General features: G+C 37.9%; 1 protein-coding gene across 2 annotated transcripts in view; it reads right to left on the bottom strand.

Moving 5' to 3' along the window:
* Positions 1–13033, bottom strand: part of col2a1b (collagen, type II, alpha 1b) — a 42466-nt gene that overhangs the window by 24242 nt on the left and 5191 nt on the right. For both annotated transcript variants that reach the window (XM_026348920.1, XM_026348921.1), the window contains 15 exons: positions 12917–12949; positions 11512–11544; positions 11296–11349; positions 10048–10149; positions 9240–9317; positions 7348–7392; positions 6175–6228; positions 5175–5228; positions 4105–4158; positions 3563–3616; positions 3398–3451; positions 3143–3187; positions 2989–3042; positions 2735–2779; positions 2508–2561 (listed from right to left, as the gene is read on the bottom strand). In XM_026348920.1, coding sequence (XP_026204705.1) covers positions 2508–2561; positions 2735–2779; positions 2989–3042; positions 3143–3187; positions 3398–3451; positions 3563–3616; positions 4105–4158; positions 5175–5228; positions 6175–6228; positions 7348–7392; positions 9240–9317; positions 10048–10149; positions 11296–11349; positions 11512–11544; positions 12917–12949 — 813 coding nt within the window. The remainder of the gene's footprint in view (positions 1–2507; positions 2562–2734; positions 2780–2988; positions 3043–3142; positions 3188–3397; positions 3452–3562; positions 3617–4104; positions 4159–5174; positions 5229–6174; positions 6229–7347; positions 7393–9239; positions 9318–10047; positions 10150–11295; positions 11350–11511; positions 11545–12916; positions 12950–13033) is intronic.

Here is a 13033-nt window from a genome sequence, read left to right as displayed (position 1 = left end):
CCGGATATAATTTGACAATGAAACCACTTACCCTTTAGTATCTGAAGTACTTTTTTCTAATTAGACTGAATATATATTTAAAAACACTCGAGGTTAAGTATAAATCTCGCATTTGTGTTGCTGCTTGTTTTAATAGGCTCATTGTTGCTAACGCTAACGTTAATGCTAACGCTACAGCCGCTGTATTTCTGTCCTCCGGCCACGGGGGGCAGTAAAACAAGTCTCAATGAGACAAGAAGGTGTCGAAGTAGAAAACGTGGACAGGTGACATAAAAGTAAGATTTACCACTTTTAGATTTCACATAGAAAACACATCTACATCAAATAGTTACTAATCTAAATTGGAAGTCATTTACCTGTATATTTTTTAATTAGTATTTACCATGGTTTATAACTGTGATAATATGAAATGCATGTATTTTCCTTCTTCTTCCTCTTCATTTATTAGTTTTGTTTTAGTTGTTTAATTGTACTATTTGTGTAATAATTGGGTGATTTTTAGGTAGGTAACCTAATGAAATACAAGATTATGAAATGGACAATGTCTCTGTGTACATTATCATCTTGTTCTGGATCAGTGGCCTTTTCATGTTAAGATAGTTTTGAATTAGGTGTTTGATCTGTTTTTTCAAACTAAAGTAAGTTAAGTTATTTGTTATTAATAGTATTGATAATTTTTTAACTGTAACGTTTGCTGGAGAATATTTTCCTTTTGATTGTGATTTGTTGAACATTAATCAAGCTTTCATCTTATTTGTTTAAATACTGGTAAAATGTGCTGGGTTATTATTCCGAGGTTAGGTAATTTTTTTTCCTTGTTGCTGCCGAATCTTCTTACACACAACCCATTCATCAACATAATTAATAAAAGGCAACTGTACTGTACATGGGTTTCTTTTTTTAAAAGCCATGTTCAGTACAGTTGCCTATCATTAATATAACACACAAAGTTCCTTCACACACTTGATATTTAGACTAACAACAGTGGCACATTTCTAGTCGAATTAATGTGTATATTTGACAGCTGCTTTGTTATTTTGTTGTGCTGCTGCACTTATTTGCCAACCTTGTATGTATCATCTGCTGCATTTCTTAATAAGATATTGCCTGTATCTGCTGACTTTAATATCCAAGTGAAGGAATGGTGAAATCTGGGTTTTGGTCCGTCTCAGTTCACTAAGTATTATTCTAGTTAGGTCACAACTTGGACACCAAGTATTATACCTGTACATAAATAATTAATGTCATAAATAATAAGGTGACTAACTAAACAACAGACCATCTGTTTCAGTCTTAAAATGACATTGGCCAGTAAGTCATTTTTGTGCCCCTGCCTACAATGTACATAAGCCAGATTTTACCACACCGGAGTTATGCTGCGTAATGGTGGTGAATTGAATTCCTTTGATATTAATGCAGTTTTTTAGACTGAACAGATGCAATGGTATGACAATCATTGACTTTTTAAGTGTTTGCAAAAAAGGTGACTCACTGCCAGTTTTTCAAAGTTATGGAAAAAATTCTTGGCATTTTAAAGCCAGTAGCTTGGCGGTTACTAAATAATGCAATTTAAATGCTCAGCTGTAACCGGGTGAAACTGCTCTAGTTATTAATTTGAGGATCACATAACTTTGTTTTTTCTGTCTTGCTAGCTTTTTACTGTGTTAGTCTTGTGTCTCTTTTAAATGTGCCAAGTCTTGCTCACAAGGCTCAGAGAGGAAAACACTAAAATGAGGCAGCACTTAATGAGCTCTCAGAGAGTTAATAGGCATGCCTGATCTAAATATACAGTGCACAAGCTCCTGAAGGTACAGCACAATAACGTAATATGAGATTTTTAATGTTCCTCACCATGGGACTCTGGCTGCAATATTATAAAGTCACACAGTGGCAGACTCTCTTGCAGACAAGCTATACTCTTAACTTCATACAATACACAACCACGCATAAAGACACATATTTTTACATCTTGAGCCAAGTATTTTTGTAAAGTTATACCCCATCTGTAATTTCTGAAAGAGCTTAAAGAAAGCAATCCGCTAGCACAGGGCCCTCGAGCACAGAGCTGATCCTGTCTGCCATGCAGTAGGAATAAATCAGATGCAAGGGAGAGGGGAGAAGAAAAGGACAGTATGAAGGAGTGAGAGAGGATGAATAACACTTTACCCCCTCCCTCTTTTTTTTTTTTTTTAATTTTCCACACAGATGGCGACTTAAAGCACTTTTCAATGCAGTGCAGCCTTCTCCAATTTCAATAAAGTATTTCAACTTGTCCCCACAAAATCCTCCCTGAGCTGCCTGCCACTATATAAACCTTTTATAATTTAATTCAAGAAAGTATTATTCTAACAAGACAGAATTTACAAAACTGATTTTTACACCTGTTTCACACCCTATATAAAATGAGTGAGTTCAGGGATGTACAAATAAAGGGACAGACGCACACTTATTTTCTCAAATGAAACATGTGAAGTGAAAGCCGAAACTGGGGAAACCGAGAAACCTACCTTTGCACCAGGAGAGCCAGGGAAGCCTGGAGCTCCAGAGGGACCGACAGGGCCCTACAGAAACAAAGACAGTTCAACTATCAATCACTGATACAGAGACAGAGATAAGTGTATGTGTGCAGTTTGGAGTTTAAAGAAACAGGAATAGATTTTTCTATAGTGTATGTATTCAAGTCAAATAATAAAGGACAATAAAGCAATGAAAATGAATTATATGAGATACTCACAGGGGGGCCAGCAGGACCGGGCAAACCATCATTTCCACGTGCTCCCTGAATGTAGTAAGCAATGCATCAATGCAAGCAAATGGTAGAAAAACATGAACGAAACTACGAGTATTAAATCCCTAAATTATTCTCTACTTCTATTCTCTCCAGCTCTGTAAAAAAGAAAGCAGATGGAAGCATCTAAACCATCTGCTGTAAATCTGATACTAGCTTTATGTCCAAAAACCTCTATAAAAAAAAAAGATGATGCTCACGGCAGCTCCACTGGGTCCAGGTCGGCCTCTCTCGCCAGGCAAACCACGAGGTCCCTGTGTGAGAGAGAAGGAAGGCAACCTTTAAAATGAGTTTCCAGTATAATCCAGTATTTTCTGTTACGATGCTTTGCTGGTGATGTCCGTAAATACACACCATTGGTCCAGGAGCTCCACTTTCTCCAGGTGAACCAGCCTCACCCTAAAGGGAGGGAACATAAGCTGTTAGTATGGCAAGGTAACATAAAATAAGAATTGCCATTACTTGTTTTAATGGCAATAATTACTTATTAATAATAATATAATAACTAATAATAGCTTATGATGTCATGATCAGCACAGACAGAAACAAACAATAGCGTAGTTCATTAACAAACTAGAAAACTGCTGGTACACAGAGACGAAATACTACCTTAGCGCCGACTGCTCCAGTCTCTCCCTTTGCACCATCAAGACCTGAATAACCCTAAAAGAATTTGAACAGACCAGGCATAGTTAGAAAACCAAAAATAAGAAGACAAACAACCACCTTCAGTAACTTTCCTGAAAAGCATCAACAGACAACAAACACACTCACTCTGTGTCCCTTGATGCCGGGCAGGCCAGGAGTCCCTGGGAAACCACGAGCTCCCTGTGATACAAGAGGAGAGATGTTTAATTTAAAAAAAAAAAATAATAACAACAAGCAAACATGAGCGTAATAGTATAATTAGGTTGCTGTCATCTCGAGCATGTGGGAGTCAAATTGAGATTTAAAGAACATTTTGAGATAATTATTAAAAAAACATTGATGAACTCTAATCAGACTTTAGTTTCATTATTATATACAGTAATCCATGATTACTGTCACTGTGAGGCTATTAATAAATGTTAAAATAAACAGACAGCTTGAATTGAATATGTTATTTTGCAATGACAGCATCAATATCTGTTTTTAAAGGTTCAGCTAATGGTTGCAGTGCAAGTCTGTTTATTGTCAGAGAATCTCCTTCAGTCTGTGAGATGATAATGTGATATTTTTCAAAACTGACTATTACTAAACAACAGTATATTAGGTGCTTTAACAAGATACACAAACACACACTTAAACAGTCACAATGGAATCTAGAAAAATCTTACCTGAGGTCCAGAAGGTCCACGCTCGCCAGATTTTCCAGGTTTGCCAGCTTCACCCTAAAATAGAATCAAAAAGGAACAAATTTCTTGAAATGTGTGAATTAAGTTTTGTTTATTTAAAATGTAAAATACTATACTTAATGTAGTTGATTGGAAAGCAAGCACTCCTAGTGGACACAGAGTGATATTTCAGGTCTGCTGCCATCGTGTGGCTAAAGTTAGGAGTTACATGTTTATGTCTATGTGGTATATGGTAGGTAAATAATAATAATTTGTAGTAGATTTTACACACGAAAAAAGCAGCATAAAAAGCATACATGCAGGTTGTTGACTGAGAATGATAAGAAAATGGGTATGTACACTTCAATAAAAAAAGTGAGTGCACAACATGTTTGGTCACATTGTACAAGTGCAATAGACAGAAGTAATTTTGCAGATTGTTATTGTGTGACTGACAATATGTAATTAATTAATGAATACACTAACGGTCTAAATGCATGGCATGTTATGTATCATAACACTGTAATAACTGTTGTGTTAACCCAGAGTTGCAAAGTGGCTTTAACTAACAAGACCAAAAATAACACTCAGAGCTGAAGAATGATACAGCAGTAAACTAGAATAATAGATAATTATCTGAATCAAATAAAAATGATTTGTAATGAAATATAGTAAAATTAATATACTGTATCTGTATAATATATACATATTATCTATCTAAAAGCCAAGAATGGGACCCCTAAACCCAGCAACCACAGAATTAAAACCACTTGGGCACTCGGAGTGGTCTGTGCCTATGCAGTGCCAGCTGTGATGCAGTATGTTCTGACAGCTGTGATTTAATCACCTCTCATAGGTACACACCACTGCATACAGGGAACAACCCTTAACACATACCATTTTGGATATGACAATTTGAACACTGACAGTGTAAGATTGCAATAGAGTACACCCAGAATACAGTCTGAGGATAGTGAAGCCAAAGCTTAGTGATTAAGCTTTAAATGTCAGAGTTCATGCTTTTTAAATATGTTTTAACATTTAACATTTCAAAGTGTGACAGGCCTACTTACATCATCTCCAGGTTTTCCAGGAGATCCAGGTGGGCCACGGGGACCCATAGGACCCTATAAGTTAAAAAAAAGAAAACAAGCCAAGGTGAGACACAGTCACTATACATAACCTGCAGAGGGCAACGTTACACAGTATGAACTTTGGTGCATAATTCAAAGCATGTATTACACTTAAACATTTGTACAAAACTTTAATCATCATTTTAATTGTGTAAGTACATATTACACATGGGATAAAAAGATTGCACAAAGTATTCAAAATCGTTGTTTCTGCTTGGCAATTTCTTCCCCTTGTCATTGAATTGATATGTCTGTTGGTCTTATCACTATTATTCTAGCTGCAATAGTGGGTTTTCTTTTTTCTTCATGGTAGTCTCTCAGGTGAAACTGCAGACAAAATAAAACTTAGAAGCACTAATGTTTGGCACCTTGTTGGGAATTTTCTACTCAGATGAGCAAACATATTTGGCTCATTATGATTTCAAAGGCTAAAACGATCTCTGGACTTCACAAACACTGAACCAACACGATGACCCCTCTACAACTGTCAAGTTATGTTCTGGTAGGAAGCTTGATTTTAATCACACATAATGATTCACTGGCATGTATTAAAAAGAGAAGACATTTCAGAGGCTATTTATCTGAACTCCACAGGCGCAGATTAACACAGCAGTGGGGAGACACTGCATTGTGTACCTGCTGAGGGAATGAGGACAGGACAGGGGAGGGTGGACATTCTGATTTCAAAAAGCTACAGGAGAGGTAAATTAGGCCAGAGATGGTGAAGCTAAGAGAGTGTCAGAAATGTAGGAACAGAAGTTATATAAAAAAAATGAAAACCAATGGAAAGAGTTAGTGGTACAAAGAAAAATATAGGATGCTATCAGAGAGAAGATGGGTAAAGACAGACTGGTAAGAGACCTTTTAAGAAGGTTTTCGAAATGCTTTCATAAACCATGTAGTGTGGAGGGGAAGGACTAGTACACTGTTGGATACTTACAGTTTGTCCAGGCTCTCCAGGCTCTCCTGGGTTGCCTTGGAAACCTTGTGGGCCCTGAAATGTAGAAAGAAGAGAGACTGTAACATGAAGATAAAAAACATCTTTTGTATAGACTGTATAAACAGAGGACTTTGATCTAAACTTCACTAAGGTTACTTAATTAACTTATTGTTGACTTGAACTTATCAATATGAAATTAAGACAGATTGATTTATGCTGGTTTCTTTTTCTTTAAACAATAAACCCAACTTGCTATATTCAAAGCAAACTACAGTATTAATTTGCTGCAGCCCCAAATCTTACTTTAAGACAGTTTAGGTGTAACTATAAGTCTTTGTAATTTGTAAGAATGTGATTAATGTCTATTTCTACTATCAATCAATCTTCCAATTACCGTTTTATTTTATTTCTTAGTAGTGTAATTGTGACATCTTAAGTGTCAAAAAATGGCAAAAAATTCTAAATATACAACTTCTGTAAATCAATCAGTCATTTTAGCAGATTTTCTACTAATGTAATTTTATTTCAACCATAACAAAACCTCTTCATCATGTTGGTGTCTGTCTACATTATTAACTGCAGCTATTCAAATGTACACTACTTTTCTACACGTCAGGTGATACCCGTCTAAAAGCAGTCAAAGAACAGAGCAGTCAACCTCTCCAAAAATATCAAGTTGAGGCAAGTCGGCTGGCATGATGTAAAACTTAATAGCTTTATTCTGGAGGCTGGGAAGGACTACAGGTTAAAAAAAAAGATGGTGGTGGTAGGTGGTGGTGGGGTAAGCCTAGTAGGGGTAAATTATCAGGTGCTCTACATTATGTCTCAGTGTGGCATAGGAAAAAGGCCTGGAGCTTGCAGCTGGGACATAAAAGTATTCTCTCTGTGCCACCTTCCTCCAGAAAGCAAACACTGATGCTTTTAAAACAGGGATGTGTGTAAATATTTATCTGAGACAGACTGTGGCATGCTCTGTGCTGGTCATTTTGGGGTCATTATTGTTATTAAATACTCCCTGGAGAGGTTGAAAATGTGGCATACCATATGTATGAGGCAACAAACACAGTACAATTATGAGATTTAGGCTTGAGTATCCTGTCTGTGTTTGAACACAGGATCTTGTCTACAGGTGTGTCTGGCTCTTGTGTAGTTTGAGAAATACAGGGTACTTACAGGTGATCCATTGGGGCCAGGTGGTCCTCTGGGTCCCATTGGGCCCTGAGGAGAAGGAAAAAAAAAACGAGACACAACATCAGGATGACATAATCGCATCCTCACCATTTAAATAATACATACAACTAGTAAGTAGCAAAATAAGAATTTTTATGCTTTTAGGAATTGAAGTGTATTTAGATATAAACCTAAACTTGTCCACATGAATTCAGTTCTCCTGTTGTGCCCTAAAGCTACTCAAAACTCAGTGACTCTACTTGTCAAATCCATAAATAGTGTGAAATTCTTCAGTGACATTCAGACTTTCACCTGCTAGCTAGTTCTTTTTTACTTCTTTTAACCCACTGGCTGTATGTTTCTATAGTTTAAGGGTCACAAGCAGTAGTGCTGTATTCTCGAGGGAAGTGCTTGAACTCTACATGACTTCTTATGTTTTTTACTAAGAGTGGGGGAAAAAACTTAATACTAAACTGTTTGGTTTTGGAGAAATTAATCTTAATCCTAGAAATGTTAATTTTCAAGCATCAATACAGGATCAGGTGAGATTTCTTAAACTTAAATCTTAATCTCTGCGAGAGTTTCTGGCTGGTATCACACGTCAAAGTAATCTTTACTCCAACTTTATGCATCACTGCCCAACAAGAGAAAATCACATTCTGTGGAGGCGATGAGCTAAATCCTTATTGCATCTCTCTCTCACACACACATACACAAAGCAGCTGTACAAGGAGCAGTGGGTTGTATGCAGGAAATCCTAATTAACTTAAGTTCTTGATTACTTCTTACAGCTTTTTCCTTGTACATAAGAACATATTCCTGTAAACAGATGTGCTTTCATAAACCTTAATTTCAGCATAATGTTTATGCTCTTAAAAAAATCAGGGATGGCAGCCAAAGAAAGCATGGTGCAGTGGTCCTCAGAAGGGAATGAAAGTCACCATTCAGTGGGTGTGGGAAGCCATCACCACAGTGGGTAGAAACGTATCAATGGGACTCTATATGTTCAGGACCTTCAGGTGCATTTGAGGGACATACAGACATACATGTGTTTGTGTGTGTGCATACGCTGCAAAAAGGGCATTGAGGGTGAGGGTTTGCTACATAGCTGTACGGATATGAGTTGGGGTCCATTGTGGGTGTATGAGTGGGTCAAAAACTGCTTCAACATCAGCCCAGTTGTTTCACTGATTTCCTTCCCAGCAAGCTGGCAAATGCCAAAGTAAACAAGGGCTGGCTTCAAAACGGCCCAGTATTGTGGTGAGCTCTCAGACACATGTGGAAGGACAGTCAACACGAGTGAAGCTACACATACTGCTACACACTGTGGGGATCTGATCGACTCCAGCCATCCCCATCCTGGCTTCTCAAACCACTGATGGGCTGAGAGCCTGCCAAGCTGCTCTGCGACTCTCTCAACCAAAATAGCTCCCAATGTGCTTCTCACTCCATCTCAGGCAAGCTGCCATGCCAGCTAAACAGCAGCAAGTGTGGTTTTTCACAGTCTTGGAATATAGTGACAATCAGAGGCTGTTTCCTCAAATTACTCCTCTGTTCTCTGTATGAGTTGTTTATTTTCCATCAAGACGCAGAACATATTCTTTTCTCCAACACTCCAACGTTTTCATTTTTACTTCTTAGATTTCTCCCAAAACCATTGATACAGCAAAGTAAAAACATAGGAGATGCTATATATCACTGGGGCTAATATTAAAACAGTAGTAGTGCAGAGTTTCCACTCATCCTTGATGATTTTAAATCGTCCATGCTGATCTCCTCTCCTGGTTAAGAACATGTGATCACAATGGTGATGTGTCCATTTTGTAGGTTACATATTTGAAAACCAAACCAACAACACATGGGATTGGCCAAAGCGCTCATCGTAACTCGCTCACCATTGGTCCTTGCATCACACCCATTTGTGCGCCGCCGGACTTCTCGTCAAAGCCACCAGCCATCTGAGCAGCAAAGTTCTGGAAGACATCATAAAAGTCATTCATCAAATTAGTCACTTTCAAGATGCCACATAGATGTTAAGATTTAAAGAAATCTTTGTGAAATATAACTTTTAAATTAATATGCTGGATTGAAAATGAAAAGACATATAAAAGGAACACAAAGAAATACATCACATTGCACTAAAAACTTAGTTTTGACTGTTTCACTGTTCATGATGCAAAATTCAATCATTTATCTTGGAAGCTGAACGTGTTGTCATTGATTTGCAGAGTTTGGACACCACTCTGTCATTTTGGCAGGACTGAGGAACAGGCTTTTAATAGACTGTGAGCAGTAGAGCCTGTTATGTTAATCCAGACAGAGGACATATGAACAGTTTTCATCTCTTTCTCCTTCACACAGACTCTCCTTGTTTGTTCCCAGAAAAGCTCCTTCCCTTCCCCTCCCCAAGTCTATCACACTACCTCCTACCCTTCCACCTCCCTTCCCCTCAATCCACCTCCCTTCTTTTCTCCTGCAAAGAATGAGAAGCATTCAATCCATTCTCCCTCTCTGCATCCACTCGCTGTTGTCTTTCTGCCTCCTCCCATCGTGAGCATTTTCTCACATCTTTTGTGCTCTTGAATTCTTCCCTGCTCCATTTGACCATTCTCACTGCTTACTCCACCCAGCCATAATGAACCTGTTCTCCTATGTTTGCAGTGAATACTAGTCCATCAGCCTTGCTCGTCATGGGATACTTACTCCACCAAGTCCAGGGGGTCCATTAGGTCCTGGAGGTCCAGGGGGGCCGGGGTTTCCAGGGGTACCAGGTTCACCATCTCTGCCACGGGGACCAGGACTTCCCTGAAATAGATTAAAATAAATTAGATTATTTGGTCCATAAAAAGTGAGAAAATACAAAAATGTTCATCACAGCTTCCTAATGACTAAAATCAACATACACCAATTTTATTTGTAGTGAATAAACTAATTGTTTCCACACTAATAAAACATATTTATATTTTCAGTCAGCCAATGATGCTTTTAGAAACCTAGGAACAACGTTTGTATATAACATGCTAATTACACATTCTTGGGTCGTGATCTTCCCATTTTGTTGTGATCTTATTGATTCATTGTGGCAATATTTGAAGTCAACTGTAGTTTGGATAAATCATTACACAGTTGCTGATGAACGATAAAGAGCCGGACTTGTTGTGCTGCTTTTGTCAGATACAGCTGACAGAAACCTAGTGTTTATTTAAACCCTGCACTAATGGAACTCAGCTACTTTTGACCAGCTGGTAGCAAAAACAGTGATCCATCAGGAACTAGCTAGTCTGTTTGCATGTACAAAGGTAAATAAATAAATAGAAAAAGCTTGAAAAAAATTGGTTAAACTTTTATACCATGCCAGAGGTTGTGCACGCTGATGATTTATCTGTGCAAATCTTACATACCTCTGTACGTGTAGTGACAAATAACCCTGCAAGGGGATACTAAACAAAGAATGTGTGCAACACCTAAAAGGCTGCCTAACCTGTGTTAGCCAAACCGTCTGTGCAGTTTGTGTTTAAATCTGCATAAACAACATGACTACATACTACACTTGTATGTAGACTCCTCGCCTGGGGCCTGTTACATTAATGTGATGATCAAAGCCTGGCAACTGTGATAACATTACGTTCCCACACTACTGACTGTGAGGCCTCAGAGAGAAGCAGAAGTTTACATTAGGAGACTCCGACAGTCCCACATGTGTTAAACAATCCAGACCACATGGACTAATGGAAATGACACATGACTAGTTAGCGAGCTGCTCAGTGAAAGGCTACCATTACGCTACAAACGTGCGAGCCTAAAGTAGGAACCCCACCCCCCATAACCTCAACCCCTAAAACACCTAAAGCTATCGGATTCAATAGGACATACTGTATTTCTTAAGGGAGCAAAGTGCGGCTTCAAAGAAAAACTAAGAAAATATTTTTTTAAAAAGCACATTAAACAAACCTTCTCTCCCTTCTCTCCTCTTGCTCCGCGGGGTCCTTGCTCTCCTGGGGGGCCCTGGAGAACAGGAGACAGTTAAATAGTCAGTAACTTACAGCTATAGTTGTCTAGGTGCAGTCGCTTTCTGTGTTGCATGAATCTAAAAAGGACAGAAGACTCTCTGCAGTTTTTTGAAAGCTTTCCAAGGAACACTTTAGAAATGCAGTAATAGTTGCATACCATTGGGCCGGCTGGTCCTCTTGGTCCTACAACCTGTGCACATAGAAGAAAACATGGAAAATATTAAGCCATGTGTTTTACCTTCAATTGCTGAGGTGACGTTAGAAGACATGTTAAAATGTACAAGCAGGACTACACTTCACTAAATCTTATATTTACCAGATGTATTTGCACACTTGACATATAGATTTGCTCTCACACTAGGAAAAAACACTCTTCTCTCTTCCATCAGAGCAGAATTGTTAATTGCTAATCTCTCTGGGCAAGGCATTATAAGAAACATACAGTAAACAAAGCCTTCCTATTTCCTGCCATGAACGTGCATTCCCTTAGAGTGGTAAAACACTTCCAGGTGCAGAGCTGCAGCAGCAGGAGGAAGGTCTTTTCCTCTCTCCCCTGGCCTATGAAGATCTTTATGAGGATTGTATGGGGGCCTTATTGTGCTTGGCTGTCTTCCTGATGAGTGGGCTAACAGACCTGCCCCCTATCTTTCTGTCTTTCTTGCTGCTTTCATTCATAGATTGATGATACTGAAGGTCAGTATTCTGTTAAATCCTGTACTTTAAATGCTATATGTAGTAAGTTGTTTTGCTGTTTCACTAAACTGCTGCTCCTCAGGATATTATGCTAATAGTAGGTACCTTTTAGCCTTTAAGAGAGAAAGACAGGTCCCTTTTTTTCTCCAATACATTAATTACATAGATTATGTTATTATTGGTTACTTTGCATACAAACCTAGAAAATATAATACATTGTTGTACACTCACTGGCCACTTTATTAGGTAATATAATGCATTTGATTATGACTCCGCCAACCACTATGGCCTCAGTAAGAAACAGAATTACCACCTTTCTGACAGTTTCAATAAAACCTGAGAATAATAGAATTATAACCTGGTAAAAGTAGAATTGACGACAGAGCTGCTGTATTGTATTATACAGGTGCATGTATTAAAGTGGCCAATGAATGTAAAGTATCTAATATTTAAAATACTGCAAATGCATCAGTAATATTAAACACACAGGGGCCATTTCTATGACTGATTGCTTTAACTGTTGGTACCTTAAATCCATTTAGCTAATAATACATAAAGCTATGCGCAAACGTTTTAAGAATGACAAATATTAATTTTTATTTGTCTTGTCAATAAAAACCTTCGACACTCGTGTAATTATACTTCACTATAAGATCTAAGAAAAAGATCTAAACACAGAGGCAGCAAACTTAAATTGACATTCATATTTGTGTTTACACTACAGTATTACTACTTTTTACAGTGCTTCATGTTGAAGGGTTCAAAGACATTTTTATTACTTGAGATTTTAAAGCCTAGACCAGTTTACAAATTAGTATTTTTAGATAAAAAGAGGTCAATTTACACTTTAGTGTGTGGTGTCAACTTACATCAGTAATGTCTCCAGGTTCACCTTTCTGGCCCTGATGATGAACAGATAAAGCACAAGAACAGCAGTTAGAATTTGATTATTTTGCCATTAACAATCCAAGAGAGACATTTTTAAA

The sequence above is a fragment of the Anabas testudineus genome, chromosome 5 (assembly GCF_900324465.2).
Source record: "Anabas testudineus chromosome 5, fAnaTes1.2, whole genome shotgun sequence".
Taxonomy (NCBI): domain Eukaryota; kingdom Metazoa; phylum Chordata; class Actinopteri; order Anabantiformes; family Anabantidae; genus Anabas; species Anabas testudineus.
This window is presented reverse-complemented; position numbering and strand designations above follow the sequence as displayed.